Source organism: Apiospora aurea (genome assembly GCF_038362705.1).
Source record: "Apiospora aurea strain CBS 24483 chromosome Unknown utg000010l_segment0_segment0, whole genome shotgun sequence".
NCBI classification, from domain to species: domain Eukaryota; kingdom Fungi; phylum Ascomycota; class Sordariomycetes; order Amphisphaeriales; family Apiosporaceae; genus Apiospora; species Apiospora aurea.
The window spans coordinates 837232-855351 of NW_027117397.1; the positions used below are offsets into that span (position 1 = coordinate 837232).

General features: G+C 48.9%; 4 protein-coding genes across 4 annotated transcripts; 1 reads left to right on the forward strand and 3 right to left on the reverse strand.

The window, feature by feature from the left end:
• Positions 1–3138: 3138 nt before the first annotated feature.
• Positions 3139–4564, forward strand: PG986_014281 (uncharacterized protein; the record flags this gene model as incomplete). Its single annotated transcript, XM_066850503.1, has 2 exons — positions 3139–3184; positions 3777–4564. The coding sequence occupies 2 exons, from the start codon at positions 3139–3141 to the stop codon at positions 4562–4564; spliced, it is 834 nt and encodes a 277-aa protein (XP_066692741.1).
• Positions 4565–6932: 2368 nt separating this feature from the next.
• PG986_014282 (uncharacterized protein) lies at positions 6933–7580 on the reverse strand (the record flags this gene model as incomplete). The annotated part of the gene is made up of 5 exons (XM_066850504.1): positions 6933–7056; positions 7106–7126; positions 7179–7190; positions 7250–7345; positions 7411–7580. The coding sequence occupies 5 exons, from the start codon at positions 7578–7580 to the stop codon at positions 6933–6935; spliced, it is 423 nt and encodes a 140-aa protein (XP_066692742.1).
• Positions 7581–10371: 2791 nt separating this feature from the next.
• PG986_014283 (glycoside hydrolase family 64 protein) lies at positions 10372–11509 on the reverse strand (the record flags this gene model as incomplete). The annotated part of the gene is made up of 2 exons (XM_066850505.1): positions 10372–10433; positions 10501–11509. The coding sequence occupies 2 exons, from the start codon at positions 11507–11509 to the stop codon at positions 10372–10374; spliced, it is 1071 nt and encodes a 356-aa protein (XP_066692743.1).
• A 2836-nt stretch (positions 11510–14345) lies between these two features.
• Positions 14346–16773, reverse strand: PG986_014284 (uncharacterized protein; the record flags this gene model as incomplete). Its single annotated transcript, XM_066850506.1, has 5 exons — positions 14346–15298; positions 15352–15728; positions 15776–16098; positions 16147–16375; positions 16430–16773. 5 exons carry the CDS (start codon positions 16771–16773, stop codon positions 14346–14348), a joined length of 2226 nt encoding a protein of 741 aa, XP_066692744.1.
• Between the last annotated feature and the right edge of the window lie 1347 nt (positions 16774–18120).

The following is an 18120-nucleotide window of genomic DNA, read 5'->3' on the forward strand; positions in this document are numbered from 1 at the left end:
ATCGGGTTAAAAGATAATCGAGTTTATTAGTAAGCTTTATAAAAAACCAGGTTTTTTTAATAATAAATACCCGATCCTCGATATCGAAATCCGGTTACTATTAGTACTTATTTTCGTAATTATATATTTTCTATTAAGCTTTAATTATATTTCCTTTAGCTACTTTATAGTAATTAACGATTCGCTTTATCTAATTTTATACGGTTATTCGGCTAAGCTTTTCGCGTTTTTTTAAATTCGTTATATTTTTAATTTTAGCCTCTTAATCCTAGGTAAATTTTATAGGAAACTTTATTTCGATCTCGTGGAGGGAATACTTTACTAAATTTTAAAATAACGTAGCTTAAGCGGTATTTATAGCCGGTAAAGCTTCGTCTTAGTCGTTTTAAAAATAATTAATAAATACTCGTAGTTTTTACTCGAGGTATTAAATCGTTACCTCGGTTTATCCTGCCGTTTAAAAATAACTTACCGAGGATAGTTTTTATTTAATTTTTAAGATTTTTAATACTTTATTTATAAAAGCGAAAATAAATTACGGTCCTCGGTTTAAAGTTATTATTAAAAAGTAGTTATACGTTCAGTATAGTTTTTCGTAATATAGTCGGGCTATTTCGGTTACGGTAATAATTATCCGGTAAGCGATACTCTATATTCGTTTTTTTAATTTATCGATTACTAGTATAATATTATCGTTCCTCTTTTTATTTTTAAGTATTATTTTAAAATTTATCGCGATAGCGTCCTAAGGTCGTAATAAAATTAGGAATATTCGTCGATGTGGAATGGCCGCCGCATCCGGCGGTTTCCTTCTTCGGAAATGGCGGCCGCTGTTTGCCTCAGGCCGCCAATCTTCTTCTGGCGTTTTTGCCGTGGGGGCCAACAAGGTACGTACCTTTTTCTGCCGGATTTATATTCTGCGCCCACCCCACCTCTCATAGCTACTTCCCTCGCGCTCTCTTTTGAATGACCCCCATAGCCGGCGGACTGGTTCAATCGCTCAGGCCGGCTCACCCGCCGCAACGAATTTTGTCTTGCGATACTTTGGTCTTGCCCTTCGGCCACCTTTGCATAGCATTCACTGTCGAACTGGCCCGGGCTAGTCGAAGCTACAATCTAGCCCTCCGTGCTCAGCGACTCGTGCTCAGCGACCATATCGTCCACGGCGAGCGTCGCAATTCCTCACGACCGTCGATCCCGACGCCAGCGAGCCCTGTCCTGCTGCCACCGACACACCGGCGAGGCCGCTGCGCCTCCACTGCTATTTCCAATGACGGCCCCTACGTTTCGCTCGCTCCTGGTCATCAGGCCATGGCCTCCATCTAATGAGGAAATCCGCTGCAACCTCGACCTGGCATAGGGACCTGCCGTGTGACATGCAGGATCCTGGCACGACACAGCGTAGGCTACATTACTACCTGCGCTCGGCGTTGAGGAGGTCATTCTTAGCGAGGGACGCTTAATGAAGGGTGGCAATCCGGTTGGCGCTAGCCTTGATTCTAAGCCAGGTCGCATCTCCTCGCGCTGGTCAATGGTGGCGAGGCTCTCCCTAACTCAGCATACTCCGAGGAGCGATAGCGGCTTAGCCGTCGCATCCGGCACGACTGTTGGTTCCATGCCCTTGCCGGTATGGTCCACAGGTTCAGGCCAGCTAGGTTCTGGCCACACTCTTACAGATGGCGCCCTGCTGGGCCCGCCGTCCACTTCAAGTCGACCTTATAAAAACGGCAACATTCAGAGTGCCGCGCCAGGGTGAGCCATGTCTTTGCCCCTGCTTCGCCACCTTCGAAAAGGGGCGTATTCCACGATTGTTTCGCGACAATGCCGATCTCACGCCATTACAACGCCCCTTTGCACGCATGAAGGTCAACGCGTACCGTTCTTGGCATGCTTCAAAACTACAGGAAGTCAATTCGATTGGGATGTTCAGAGGAAATTGCTCCCCAGGATGGGTCAACTGGACTCCAGGGTCAGACCGGCGTTGGACCAATCGCGGGGCCGCCGACCATTGTTGCCCCTTGCGAGACTAACGCAGCTGTTGGCCCCCGGGGTAACGGCAGCAGGGGGAATCGATACGAGCGGTGACAGAGGCAATGTAAAGCGTCCGCGCTTCAAGGCTTCGTCCGGGATTGCCACATTTACCAGGAGAATGCGTGGCGATGACACAGACGCTATTGCCGTAAAGGGGCTACTCCTGATGCCCGTTCTCTGCGTTTGTCCTCTCGTACTCCAAACCGCCCCATGTGTCGGTGAGTCCAGGCAGCGACGCTCCACACTACCAGAGTTGGAATGATGTCGTGCGCAGAGGCAGCTGCTGCCCTGAAGACTCAATGAGGTCAGAGTGGCAAATGCGTGGCCATTCATGCCGGGGGCTCGATGAAGGTGACGAGACTGCCTTGGGATGGTACTAGATGTATTCAGGGGTTCGGGGTAGCCTAGTCTCGTATCCCATCCAAGCAGCCATCGAGCCTGGAGGACTCTTGTGAACGCAGGGTGAGGGATGCGCAATGCGTGGCGTCATGAAAGCCCATCATACTTTTCCCAAACCCTCATCCGCCCCCGAAGGGAGACGCCTGGAAGGTCTAGCGAGGGTATGAGGGTTACCACAGATTGCACCAACCATGATACGTCCTGAGGGACGTCCAGCTATGCCCCAGCATCATTCACACCGCCCCCCGCTTTGCCTCTTACTGTATCTCAGAAGCTCCCACCCGTAATTGGAAGGCAGTTCGAGTACATTGCTCTTACAGCGACCAATCACGGGAACACCGGCAACATTGGCGTGGCATGTTTAGGCAGAGTTCAGTCGTGCCTCGAGTCAGCCCAGCAGTATCTTGCCGGTATATGCGTAACAACGTTTCATTCGCATCACGAGCGGAACAGAGCCGGTAACCGGACATGCAGGAGCAACGCTGCCTAGTTTCAAAGTAGTTGGCAACGCCAGGGGTCACGCTTCTGTCATTAGGTCTCTGAAGACGCTGCTGCGTGATCGGGCGTAGCTGCTTCTTTCAGCCTAATCCTGCTTGTGGCGGGCGACTGTGTGTTATTAAAGTGGGCAGGCATTTCTGATTATCGCCGATGCCTGGCTCTAGATGACCGCTCATCGATCCAAGCAAATGATTCTAGTGTCAAGCCAGTATGGGAGTCAAGACCACAACGTTCCCACGCACGAAAGAGGCAATGGGTAAGATTGCTATTTACCAATTAGGAAATAGAGGTAGGGGGCTGGTCCAGGACAGAAATCTCGGCCAATTATGCCATTGGCGGGACTAGTTGTCGCATTAGTGTTCGAATGCGTCACCAATATCAAAGTCTGCCTGTTGAGGCTTGGTCCTACCAGTTCGGCTCCTAATGGGGCAATTTCTTATCTGGGCAATTCAGAGCATGACCGTATACTGTGAGCTCGTGGCTATATAAGTCATTCTCTCTATGCTCATTTCTCTCGATAATGGTATTTCATTCCACAGAGTCATCGACCATTTTGACGAACACACCACTCTTCAGAATCAATCCCTTTATCATGTCGCTACAATTCGAATATGTTGATGTGGCAACCCAGCTCGAGAAAAAGCCAAACGTAAAGCAAGGCGTCAAGAACTTGCGAAACATTCAGCCACCAGTAAACCAGGAATCTTGCGTGCCGACCCAGATACTACAAGCGAGCAAAAAAGAGCTTCGATGACGACAGTCAGATCGGCTGACGTGGATGGCACGTATTATGCTCGTGGACTATAAACCTTCGGAATCTATGAGAGTCGACTAACTCGATAGCCTAGAACATCCACTCCGTGAGACCAACCCTCCACAACAAAGCCATCCCCCATCATACGGTGAAGAGCTTAGGGCTCTTGGTGAGCAGGATCCGGACAAGGAAACTACAGGTATTCCAACGGACCAGCCAGGCACCGCTTCGACTTCTCCCGTGGAACCTGCCCCGAAGGATACGTCCATTGCCTTGCCCCACAATGGCCGCAGGTCGCTCCCGGGGTTGTTTCACAGCCTTCCATCATCGACATCGAGCTTTGGTGTGCAGGCACATGCCAATCCTGCAATAGCCGGCTCAAGTGGAAACAACCGAACCCAAATCAATACTCCCAATGCCGATAGGGACGAACTTCCGACTGAATGGGAACTTGAATCCATTCTTCAAAAGCGAGTCATTGAAGGCGTGCTTTACTCATTGGTCTCCTGGAAGCCCACCTTATTGCCTGAGCGCGTTATCCATCCAGACTTGATCAACGCTTGGAATAACTATAGGGACTTGAACATCAGCCCTCAAATCGTTCTCAAAGAACAGTCAGGGCAGTGGAAAGGCCTTGCTGTTGGAGAAGAGACTATCCAGGGAACAAAGCACTATTTGATTTCCTGGGAGCCCACTCTCCAACACCCTGACGATATGGACAACATGGTTGAGTTGGAGGAAGCCTTTAAGGCAAAGTTCCGCAATAAGGGGCGTGGTCACTCCCATATGAAGAAGTCACAGTGTACCAACGCTGTTCACAAAAGAGGACGGGGTCGTCCGCGTAAGGCCACCAAACTGCATAGCGGTTGGCGCCCTGAGTAGTTGGAATTCAAGTGGAACTCGACTTGCGTAACGGAGATTAGCAGCGCTGGCATGATAAGCTTATTTTATACCTTAGATTTGCTCGATTTTGCTCAGTTTACATCTAATATATGAGTTGCTTTTCTGATCGATGTTCATCCAGTCGTTCAGGGTAGTACCCAACCAAGAGAAGGTATCTGCTGTTAATCGCAATGGAGGCCATCTTTGTCGCAGGCCGCAATCACCTTAGCTCTCCCCTGACAGGTACGTACCTTTTTCTGCCGGTTTTATTTTTATGCCGAGCTTATGCATGATGTGGGGCAGATTCACGAAGCCTTGACTCCGAATCCCCACGAAGCCCCCTTTTTCGACAATCGCCAAACGGCCAAGGGAACCTGTAAATTCACTCTGCCACGACGAGCAACACGGCTTCGTCCTCGTACCCCGCATCCCCCTTGGGATACCTCTTGAGCTGAGTGCGGCTATTGATTAGTCAATTACTGTTAGCGATTGATCGCTAGGTTCAAGTCATCTAGGTTCTGGCCATCCTCAGATGATGACCCCCGCCATAAAAGTCCCAGGACCCGAGGACTGGAGCAATAAAGATATATTATATTAACCTAGGGCTTGAAATTGGGCTTTGATGATGAGCCAGATGCTTCTTGGAGGACGATGAACGTCAGTTCGCAAAACCACAGCATTGAGCAGTCTTGATGAAGAAAAAGGGTGGAAGAGTTTGACCATGCCCATAGATATTGGGCAATACGCATCGCTATCACGATTCAGAATTGTTTAGAATCCTGTGCTTTCTAGTTTATTTGTGTTACGGCTACCCGTATCTTGGTTAGCAGTTAAGACTCCACAGTCCGACAACCATGTCAGAACCTTCTGGGATCCCATAATCGTTTAAGTAATGTTGAACGAGCAAGGCACAAAAGAGAACAACGTGGGGGGTATGGCTGCGACGTCACAGCCAAAGACCCTTCAGGTACTGATATAAACGCAAGGCACTGGTTAGTGGCTGCCCAATGACCATAGACGTCGGCCAGCTTCTACAAGGTGCAATGTCTCATCACGAATCTTGAGAGCAGCCTTTTTGATTCCATGCGAGTCTCTCATTAGCGACTTTTGTTCAGCTAAATCCTATTTGGGTATAAGGTGTTCTAGGAGAGGTGGCGGTGTACCGTAACACACTTTATACTGAGAGATGGTATTTTATGCGGGCATGTCCGAGGCTGGCTCTATATCAGATTAGGGTTGCAAAAAACCCAGGAAGTCTAACACAGGTTGAGGAGTCCATATTACCGGATGAGGAAGATTTCCTACCTTGGAATTTCCTCTTATAGCCGAACCAGGGCCAAGGTAATGGTAGCAGAACTATTTACGAGCTTCGCCACTACGTACTCCGACTAGATGAAGCCCACTCACGCTCATGAGACCAAGGAATATCGATCTTTTAGACCTTCGTGTAAATTGGTGCCTCAACTAAACTGAAATCCTACGCTCAAGGCGTAGCTAGGTCGATACCAAAGTCAAAGAACAGGGAGAAGAGCAAATAGAATGCAATCAGGCGCAGCTGTAAGACGCATTGGGAAACACATACCCGTTAGGGGATATCTTCCTGAAAAGGAAATATACATGGTTGCAAAATGGCCTGGTGGTGCTAACTGACGATCTCGACTACGTCTGGAAATTACCCGTTCAGTAAATCAGAACAATTGAAAGTATTTGAACGTCAGTCAAGCAGCCCAAATATTCCTATGCATGCCTGTCGTCATGAGGCTCCCTCGCTGTCACCATTCACTGTTCTTTCCTGTGCTGAATCCCAATCCGGCAGTCCCTTCTCGCGGAGTGTAGCAATTAGTCTTTTATGGTTGACTGTATCGAAAGCGCCTTTAATATCGAGCTGGAGGAGGGAAGCGACGCCCTTTTGTTGCCACGTTGTACGGACGACGTCGGTAACTAGTCGAATAGCCAGCTCGGTAGACCGCTGCGTCCGGTTCCCCATCTGGCCTTTAGGTAGAAGCGAGTACTCCTCGGCTATTCCGGTAATTCGCCGGTTCATAGCTGTCTCTATTACCTTCCCGACCGTACTGAGTAATGAAATAGGTCTCCATCCACCAGGTGTCTGCTTTTCGGTTGCTGTTTTATTTGGCTTTGGGATCACGATAACCTTTGCCGTTGCGCATAAATATTTCATTGTGTGACAACACACGCACTTGATAAAATACCTAAATATTAAGACATGGGACAATATTTACGTGAACTTCCAGTTTGAATTTAGAACGTGACGAGCAACATCCAGTCTATGCACATGCTTCTTCCAATATGAAGGTATAATCACTTGAATTATTACTACTAGAAAGCTTCGAAAGGACACTCCATGTGCCTATTGTAAACTCAAGAACTCTTCTTCAAGCAAGTCAGCTGCACTTTTGCCCACAGAGTCCTGCTCGATGACATCATCTAGCTTCGTCAACCAATCGTCCAGCTTTTTGTTGATATTTTCAAATCTATGAAGCGGTTCAGTATATGTTTCCGTAAGTCCTTTGAACTGCCTACCCATTGTCGACTACCTGCTTGCTGTGGTAGAGAGTCAGTCCTAGCCACAAGAAAATAGGCACAAGCTACGTACAGTGCGTCAATACTGAAGGGATGATTAGTAAGAGGAAAAGGAAGGTATTGCATAGCGTGAGCGAACGTTACCTTTGACCAAGCTGTTTAACTTGGATAGACTGTTCGTCAAGGTCGGATGATAGTTGGAATATAGCATCGGCGAGGGCTTTGGAATGGTCGGATGTACTAAGAGTATGTGGCAATTAGTAACAAGCCTGGCTGTGGTAGATATGCAGACCGTGTTGACTTACTCTGGTAAATGGAAGTCACTTTGTGGACGTGTCTGTACAGTGGGGATTGGCTGGAAGTTTGCTGCAGCTTGGAAGGTAAGGTTACGTTGCACAGGAGGCACTCGCACCTGGCGAGATCTCCGAACAACAGGCGCTATCGGTCGCCGAGCCTTGTGCCTGGCTTGAAACATGGTGGGTAGTGTGGTAAGAATGATGGTATTTTGCTGGAAACAAGGCCTTATTTGTAGGTCACTCTCGTGTGTCAGACATCGTTGGCTCCTTTACTTGGAAGATCACTAAATAGCTGAAACTCTTTTGTACCGGAACTGGAGCTTGCTATGGATGCGAAGAATACGTCCTAGGGTGTCTTTCGACAGACAGAGCAGATATTGGATAAACATCGTACATACTTTGGAGGGATGGGATGAAGAGGCTAAAGCAGCTTTCATGCCATGGTTCAGATAAATAGGCTCTGTAACCCATAGTGCAGCCCCTGCTCTACAACATATTACTCAACTAGTTTGGACCATCAATCTTTAGCCAGGATATCGTGGATTGCTCTCAATCCTCTCATGTATCAATACTGATGTTGCCTTTAAGCGTTTTAAGCGCCGCAGTCCAAGAGTTCGCGTTGCAACTTCAGAATAGTCAAGCCCATATCCAGAGACTATACGCAGACAGGTCTCAAATGCGGATGAGAGTAGCGGAACTCGTAAAGGAAATTGAAGAGATGCAGGCGGTTTACGATCTTCAAGAGCAGACGGTTCAGAGCCAGACAGAACTTATCCGGGCTTTGGAAAGCGAACAGATCTGTCCTAGCCCCTTCCTCAAATCAGCTGATGCATATTTGCCCCGACCAGCTACGCTGGAGCCTGCTTCCCCAACACAAGAGTATTTTATGAACAACACGAACGAAGCTCTTCAGCCGATACCAGGCATGTCGGAGGCGAACACAGCAGAATGAGCCGGAAGGGGAACAGAGCTTTTACTTGACTGGCAGTGAACAGTCAAGTCCCGATATGCTGTGGCGGGAAGATGAAGACGGCCTCAAACGTGAGAGAGAACTAGAGATACATATATCGATAGACTACGGTTTTGTTTGACACCGAAAACATGCATCTATTTTTTGCAACCTCGGTGAGCCGATCATGAAACCAATCTACTGTTTCAACTGTTAATACTTTGAGATTCATGTTCTTGACACCAACACAAATATATCAGTTCTACAGGCCCGACGGGAAAAGATAATTGACCGAATCAGCATAGATCAACAAGAGGCTTGCTTTTTGAACATCCGTCCATATGGCGAGAGCTGTGTGTTAATGAAGACTTCGCGTACAGTACTGCAATCTCTCTAGGCATCTTTTGGGAACTAGGTAAATAAATCGTCCATATCATAACTACTAATTATGGAGGTTTCAGTTTCAAATCGCATAGTCGCGGAACACCCCTTCCAATCCCAATAACAAAGACAGATATCCAGGGATCGAGCGTCAATCGATGCGTGGAGCCCGTATACTAACGTGTGGCGGATTTAACCCTTTCATATATTGTGGTTGATTCTCTACCGGCGTGTAATAGCCTGAAGTAGAGTATGAAAAGTACAGGGCCAGCCTCGTCCATGGTATTGATCTGGCCTCTGGCCTCGCAATAGACGGAGTTGGGCGTATTGACTACAAAGGCGTACTGCGCCAGTAGCAACTCAGCCTCTATTCTATCTCCATGATGTAGCTCTATTTAAATTATACCATTTTTTCCCCATCGATTCTGCCTCGGTACCTGGGGACGTAACTTGACCATGGTTTTATACCCTCCGCTTCACATCCAAGCAAGTACTGTATAGTGCAATATGTGCAGAAGTACAGCATTGTACTGTACCTGAATTGGTCTTTGAGTAGGGATCAGAATATCCATGCGAGCCAATAATAAACTGTTGGGAGATACCTCTCCTCCCTTCTCTGCAAGTCTACCAGACTCCAGATGTATCTAGATTCTTCTATAGACACTCTGTCCATTTCTGACTAGGTCTATAAAGACCTAGCCTGCAACCAGGCTTCAGGAGTGGAAGCCCAAGGCATTAGACAATACAATCCTTCACCCCCACTTACATAAACTGTACCACTGTTAAAGTAACGTTGCTGTGTGGTAGAGCCTCCTCTGGATCTGAATAACACAGTAGTTCAACATTGCATCCGCGTCCCCTGTTCGCCTGTTCCATTATAATCTCAGTCGCAGCTATATTAGGTCGTCTTATATGTCTATCTGGTTAACTTAGCGCTTAGTTTAACTGCTATGTGGGATAGGCCCAAAGCACCTGCCGGTCAATTTACTATGTTAGAATCCCCAATCCATTGCCCATGCATTCTATCTAAGTTAATAAACCCAGGACCAAAGTTGAATTCCCGATATTGTGCTCTACTTGCAAGCAGCTACAAGCACAAGCAGCCGAGATCGAGGGACTTCGACAGCTGTGTTGGCGATTGGAGGTTGAGAAAGACGATATGGGACTTCGCCTCTCTCAACTAGAGGAACAATTAGAAGAACAGAAATTGCGCCAGGAGATCACCGAGATAGAGCTTGACCAACACAAAGACGCCCTGGCGGAAAAGGTCAGAGCTCTCGACGAGAGAAACGACCTTGTCAGGGCCCAAGAGATTATTCTACACTGTTCCCAGGGCATGGAAAGGGACCTTTGTATGAGGGAGCGGGAGGAGAGGCCAATTGATGCATGTAACTCGCCCAGTTAACATCACGATGAAAGAGGATCCTTAGCACTCTCATTGGAAAAGACACTATTACACTTCTTTGTACCTTCTCTATATAGCCTATCAATGGTCACGGTCGGATCCTCATATCACTATCTAAAATCATCGTAAGGCTTTTCCCATAGCCATCAAGCCACCCCATGACCTCCCACGAATATTTGCAGCAGACGAGGATCTTTCCCCGCCACCACACCGGCTACATTGTCTGGAGCTGGACTTACATCATCATAAGGAAACGAATACCCTTTCCCGTCGAGTTGGCATTGGTGTACGGCTCGGCTGTAGTGATTGGTTATTTTGCCGAGATAATATCTTTTACGCTCAACTGCAGGCTGGGTTTCGCCACCTTCGATGAGCAGGGTGGATCTTGTGAATGCAGCACATAATCTAGGCACAACTGAGCGGTGCACGGCATTATCGTCGGCGAGGATCGCAAAAGGTCCAGTACTACAACTCCATATATCTGACGCGCTTGGCCGTGCGTATCCCCGATTGTCCCCGTCGCAAGAAAGAAGCCCGTCTTGACCAACGCGGCAAGTAACGGAACCCATGCTTGACTGCGTATCTATCACAAGATCACGAGACGTATACTTTGACCATACTTGATTGACATAGGGCGCGTAGTACCCCTGCGTGGCCCCCGGATGTACGCTCTCATAGAGGTTCGGCGAAAGAACACGCAATGGTCGACCGCTAGGTGCTGTGACGCATAGTTGGTCCCATGGTAGCCCGTCTAATCGATTTTGTTGTCGCAGCTGCTCGCAGACACTATAGACACCGTCACTTGCGAGACCAATAGCCTTCTGCGCATCTCCTTGCTCGAGGGCCAGAGTGAGACTAAGGATCAAGCCGACAAAGTCCACGAAGGATAAGTTGGCATACAGCCCGTCTCTATCAGTGTGCGTAAGCTCGACAAAACCCCAGTCCACCATGTTTGAAGTATTTGTGCTATCTAAAACGGAAGGCGGAACGAGATAAGGCGAGCCGCCGTCGGAAGCCGCAACACGAAAGGGAAGCTGGCCCAAAGAAATCCAGATCCGTCCTGAAACGACACAGTCTTGAATCGTGACGGCGAAGACGTTGGGCTGCTCTGCAATTGGGATTGAGATCAAGGCCTGATCGATTGGCGAAAAACCTGCATCCTCTGCTACTACGGGATAAAACCAAGTGCCCGATCTCGTAAGGAACTTAGTGACCCCAACTTGATCGACGCCTGTTATATAGACAAACGGTTGGCTCCCTTTGATGTTGTTGATGACTTCGACTTTCAATGGCTTCAGCGACAAACAGCTATTGGAAATACCAGAATTGATGCCGGAAGAATTCGTCACAATCGCTCTCTTGCTAGCTGTCATTGCAGCAATGTGTTGTCCGAGCTGAATGGATATAAACACACCAACAAAAGCAAAGAATAATCGCACTGGTTGGAGAAAGAGCATTCCGGCTTGATGCTATGCGAGGATCATGGAACGGCAATCCCGACAAGCTTGCTCCGTACAGCAATGAAATGCGAGAGGAAAGTGAGTACATATGTCGAGGAATATTTAACTAAGGTGACAAAAAGGGTCACTTCCTCCCGTAGGAATCTAATCTATCATGTCCTTCCAGTGCTGTCCTGAGCTGCAACTGGACGCCTCAGAAATCTCCCTTTGGCTACGTCCCACTTTGTATCCCCTCCAATGTATAAGATATGCAAGCGACGCAAGTTGTTGATGTTCCATTGTTTGACATCTGGGAAAAGTCAGAGCCGCTTCAACCCCCTGGGGGTATGGGTGTGCTACCTACAGTACTGTCGCTAGCGAAACCAGCGTCCTCTCTCCACTCTTTGACAGTTTCCCTTTTAGACCCTTTTGCAGGGGTAGCTGTTGACGCCACAGGTACAGAGCCGATTTCTGCCTTTGCTTCTCTTTTCCTTGTACATCCATAAATCGATTACAATACTCTTGAATTACTTTATGCTCCATAAGAGCCAGAGCTAGAAACGCTTGACAGTCCTATTTGCTCTCCTCGGTACTACAATTTCCTGTAAGGGTTGTAAATAGATGTCTTGACACGAATCCAGTCAACGTCGTATTTGGCGTTGAGTTGCGTTGAGTTATTACGGTAACGCTGACAGATTTCTGGCGAAAGATCTGTTTTTGCAGACGCTTACAGGAACTTGTAGTGCCAAGTAGAGCATGTACAAAACCTAGTGAATAGGGGACATCGTCAGGTGTTGTATATGCATAGAGGAGAGATAAGCAAAGCCAAAAATTGACTGTACCTGTGAGCATGGCAGGGTACATAGCGCTAGAAGCCACCACTGAAAAGTGGGTCTAAAACGAGAGCTGTCAAAGAGTGGAGAGAGGACGCTGGTTTCGCTAGTGACAGTATCCATCTATCATTCTCCTATAGTAAGTACACATTGTGATCTAGGGTCAGAGGAGGATCTTCTGTCTTGCGACTGACTTTGATGAACTTCATCTACTCCGTTTTGGGACTCCAGACTAAGCGGCTCAACTTGGAGTGCCGAAAAGCCTCTTCCTGCTGCTCGTTGTCGGCATACAACTAGCTCCAATACGTATTCCCCCTTTGGAACCATGTAGGGCTGTCTATTGCTCCTGGATAGAAACACAGGCTGCTCCGCCACAGGCCCAGGCAGCTCAGGCATTGCTCAGGCAGCTCAGTCGTTGCTCAGACAGCTCAGTCACAGGCTCCAGCGTGCCCCAGGGTGCTCAGTTGTGGCTCAGGACGCTCATGTAAAGCTCAGGTAACATCATCCGGTCGATAGATACCTTTCTTATATATTTCATGCAAAGAGTACTAGACATCCATACAGCAATGTTTTTCTGATTAGTCTTGCTAATTATCTCGCTCACTCTTATGTTCGGTATTGTCAGGACTATAACCGGAAAAGCTCTACTAGGCTCGAAGTCGATTCTAGGGATATATAATGCTAGCTAGCAATGCTCCCAGACATATTCTAGTGAATGCAGCTTCAAATACCTACGTGCATCTCTCCACTCTATCTTGCCCTATCTCGTCAATCACGTAATAAGTTAGCGAGCGGACCGAATACGTAGCTTATTGGGCCAAGACTTCGTAAAGTTCAAGCGTAATAAGCCCTGTTATCCGGAGCATTTCTCTCGCATTCAATAAGATCAAATTTCCACATTTAGACAGGATAATACGAGCTTCGAAGAATCAAGCAAGAATCACGACGTATGCTCTTGCGATAGAATGGGGTGCCCTCGCCTCTTATAACGAGTACTGCTGACTTTTTGCATTTCTGTGATCCCTGAGTATATCAAAAGGAAAAGGAACCACCCGCCCAGACGAGCTGCTCCGGTCACAAAGGCCAGCCGATGCTTGGTTGCGCTTGGCTGGTTGGATAATGTGTACGACTTGAAGAGTTCGACTCATGGCGACTACCGTCAAAAGGAGATGAGATCCGCTGCACGGTCTCCTGGTAGTTCTATGTACGAGAAAGCGCTCTTTAGCTGATCACTTGCGGCGATTCATATCCCGCACCGTTCGGCCATCTGCATTGATTTTTTGATTGAGCTTCCGGTCTGAACAAGCTTTAGAGCAGACAAATTGAGTGAGACGGACTATAAGTCCTACTAGTGTTTTACGAATCTACAGTTGTGTGGCATGGGTTTCAAAAGCGGGTTTAAGGTACGGATCTGGGCTTGAGTGAGGAAATAAAGGGGACAAACGTCCAGAAGGGCGATGGACGGTGCAAAGGTGGTATTTGAGAATGGATGCAAGAGTAGAGCGATCAAAGAATTGGGAAGGCGGTCAGAAGCAGAAGTGAATAAGGAAGGCGGTGGGTGTCATGAAGGTTGAGGGGCGGTCAATGGTGGCCCGAGCGCCCGGAATTGGGTCTCGGACAATACGTCATTCCCTGTTTTTAATTCAGAGATTCACCCCACTAGGGTGAATGAGACCAAATACGCAGCTGTGAGCGTCCTGCGATGGGTTGGCCGTCTTTGTGGCGCTAATAGCCGCGCAGAGGTAAGAGTATCTGGTTAATTGTTTAAATTTCCACCTACTATAGTAGGGTTCTGTCGCGAATATGCTCCAACTTATCTACTCCCACTTTTCCTTTCATACTCTCTACTACCTTACCAAGGCAGATAGTCGCGGACCGTCAATCTCTAGTCCGTCTGTTATTGGGTAGTACCAGCTGAAGGTAGGTCCCTCAGCTGCTCAAGAAACAGTACCATGAATTTCCAAGGCGTGTCTCTGTAGGTGCATCTTGTGATCAAGTGTTCTGAGGCAAGCTGGACATTCACTCGAATCATCGTCCTTCAGGTTCCTCAAATGCTTACGTTTGAAATGCTTAGACAAATCGCCCGGCGTGTAGAACTCCCGGGTGAGCTCCTGAACCAAAGGATCCTCAGGCGGTAGCAAGTGTGCCTTTCCGACGCAGAGAAAGCATCGCCGAGGCCTGTCTTTCTCGTCGCATATAAAGATAGATACCATGGCAGCTTCAACTAAATCGGAAGGTGGTGGGCTTGGCTTCGCAGGCCTGCCGGACTTAGGCGACGCAGACTGTCGCCGAGGCACGGTGCAGCCTTCCTTAACTGTACAGTACGCCATGACAGCGATGATAGCATCGTCGCGCCGTCGGTATTGTCCTTCCAGGTCAGTAGCGGGCGGCACCGTGAGCGCTGCCATCAACCGTTTCTGTGCAGGTCGCTGAGGACGACCGGTCGAGGCCGTCTCCGATGGCGAGGGAGCAAAACCACGACCTTGCAGCTGGCGGTCAATATCTTCTACGGCTTGGTTGGCAGTCCATGCCTGTCTGATCTGCTGCTTGAGTTCCCTCCTCAGACGCTTCTTTAATTTCTGCTGGTCACGCATGGCATTCTGGTATTCTTTGGACCCCTTGGGTAGCTGCCGGAGCTCCCGTGTCCGATTTTGAATGACCGGATGGGTAGTAATGGATGCCGACTGTTCGGGAGTCAGATCCACGGGACGGCGTCTGCTCAGAGAGTGGCCAACGCTGCAAGATTGCTTAACGAGCGCGTGCTGTGGCTTGGTGCCCCGGACGATACTGCCGATATCTCGATCGATCTCATGCCCTAGGTAGTGCCTTCGCACAGGGACCGAGTTGGCGTGATCCATGGCGAGGTTCCTCAGGTCTTCGCTGATGTCGACTTGAGTCTGGGGTTAGCTCGGTACATAACAAGAGGTGGCGGAAGGGACAGACCGCTCGTCGTCCATTCGTTGGCTGCATTATAGCGCAAGTTGTACGGAATTGTTTCGTATGCCAATCCGAGCAGCTCGCCGCACCTCCTCGTCCAGGCTGCTATCATGCCATAGGAGATGGGTTTGTTGTCGGATATCACGTACCCCATCAAGGTCTGTACCGCTCGTCGGAAGACATGGACGTGTTCCAATTCCTCCCGGAGCGGCAGCAGCAACTCCGTCTCGCCGGGATAAATGTTTAGCTTCTTCAAGCTGTGGGGCGAAGTGAAGGTTGTGGCGCGAAACGCTTGATGGCGGAATAAGATGCCCAGGAGGAAGACATGAGTGTTCAGTAGCAAGGAGGACGCCGATAGAGTCTCGGGCAGTGGGTAGGTATTCCTAGTTGTGTCAGTACACTGGATCGAGGGGTGTGGGAAGTGACGAACGCAGCCTTCTCGCCGAGGTAAGACTTGGTAAAGGCCAGAGTAAACTTGACCAGTGTGTTATGTGGTCCACCGTCCGGATCGCGTTCGAGCATAATCATGAGATCGCCGAAGCGAAGGCGCAGGATCGACTGCGGCCAGGCGCCGGCCGGAGCCAGGAGGAGGAGAAACAATACGGCATAGATGCGCAGCTCGCCCAGCTTGAACGACTTCTTCGTCGTGCTTAGCGTCGTCTCGATCTGCCCCTCGAGCTGGTCCACCGTCATGCATCGGTTTGGTCTCCGCTCCTCGCTGAGACCAAATTTCTTCGCGAGGGCTCGCAGAACCTACCATGGTCAGTCACGTCTTCCAGCGGGACCGTGAGGCGGACGCACCTTGTGCATACTGCGGTTCAACTTGGGGTCGACCTTCTCCCCGACTGCTCTCTTGTAGGCGAGTCGAAACACTTTCCAGTAGGTCCCCAATGAAGAACGCTTCTTGATTCCGCGAAGCCGTCGCCCCTCCGGTGTGAATTTCTGGTTCAGCCTCCATTCGAAAAAATTGTACAGCAGGCCAATCGAGATCGGATCGTAATCATAAGTGTGTTTGACATGATTGCGAAATCTGATGCATGCACCGTTAGCCCAGTAATCAAGAGCGAGGTTGCAGGTAGCATACAGCAGCCACTGCTCCTCGACGCTGTTGATGAGCCGCGTAGTCCCCTCCTTGTAATCTTCGCTCTCGTAGTCGTCTTGGTTGAACATTTCCATAGACTCGATGTAGTACTCCGGAGGATGGAGGTTTCCGCCAAAGAGTTGGATCTGGTCCTCGATATCCAGCTCGGCGTCGGCATCGTCCACATCTCCATCATCGATGTCGGCGATATCTATGTCCTTGACGCTCGTCGCGGTGGAATGGGCGTCCTCTTCACTGTCGTGCACATCGAAGACCTCGTTGTCGCCTGGAGACAATGATGCATCGGAACCGTTCAAGTCCGTGTAGGAATGCTTGAGTTGAGGCATACTATCGGGGGCGTACTGGTGGAAAGAAAACGTTTAGGGGCGCCCGATAAAAGGTCAGACCTGGAGATGATGGAAAGAAGGTGGTGGGAGAACAAAAGGATGGTGCAATCGCCGCCTTTTAACCAAGTTGCAGCGATGCCGCCGTGTACGGCGGACAATGCATTCGCCATGCTGATTGCCTACACAATGGGCGCAAAGAAAGGGATTGAGAGCGGTTTCTGGATGTTTGCTGGCAAACGAGTCCAGCAGGGAGGACGGAAATGGGCGACGCTGACTTTTACCAGTCTGGTCGAGATGCCTTGGTCGGTACTTCGAGGTACTTATCAAGAAAAGGTGGGACGTCCAGAGACTTAGGGGTCAATGACCGGGCTTAAAGCGGCGACAGGTTGCCGGCAAGTCTGCCACCAAGACTGATGGCTAGACCCGCCCGAAATGGCGGGCCAATCGCCGTTTCTTTGTTTAAAATAGTTAACAGAACTAAGGTAGTGACTCCCACGAGGAGACCTACCAACAACCCAATTATGATGTTATCATTGGTTCCGCTGGATTGGACCGCCAAAGGGTAGTAAGGAAGGTCTATTGGAGTGGTTTGATTTCCCATGGTGTAGTTGATAGGCTCATATGCGTAGCAGTTTATATAACCTTCAAAGCTCGCAAACGCATGGGTGGAATGCTGAACAACCTAGATATATATGTATATTCAACACACATCATACTCCCTTTTGGCGAAGCATATAACATACCCCCTCTGGGTTTTTACTGGTTTTAAGCTCTTTTAACCTTGGAAGCAAAAGCTTCTCGTCGATCGGGACCAAAAGGGCAGTTTCTGCCATTCCACATGTACTTGCATTACCGTCTTTGGATCTATTTCTGGCTTACGCTTCTTTCACTCGTCCCGCCGTATACAGCGGCTAAAAGCCGAATTCAGTCCCCACACCGAGTATGGATCCATTGGTCATCGTTACCATTTCTGGCCTGCAACTGAAGGGGTATGCTGTAGGATAGGACAACGCAGTACTGTACTGTAAAAACCAGGTTCAGCGTCCGGATTCCAATCCAGGGCTTTTGTCAATAAGGTAGAGCGAGGTATCTGTACAACTGACGAAAGCCAAATTCTGCCCCAACAATTGTCCACTAATAACACCTGTCGCCGAACCTCTATGTGCTCCTCATACCTGCGCTGGTTTCTGCGTATCGTAGAATCTAAAACTTCCCAGCCGCTCCGCAAGTGCCGTTCTCCATCGATTCAAAAGGGCAGCAGTAATGTACCTTGATCAAAGTCGGCAAATGGGGGCTGTCCCGCTGATTTTGACTTCCACCAACGGGGGTCGAATGTGGATGGTTAAT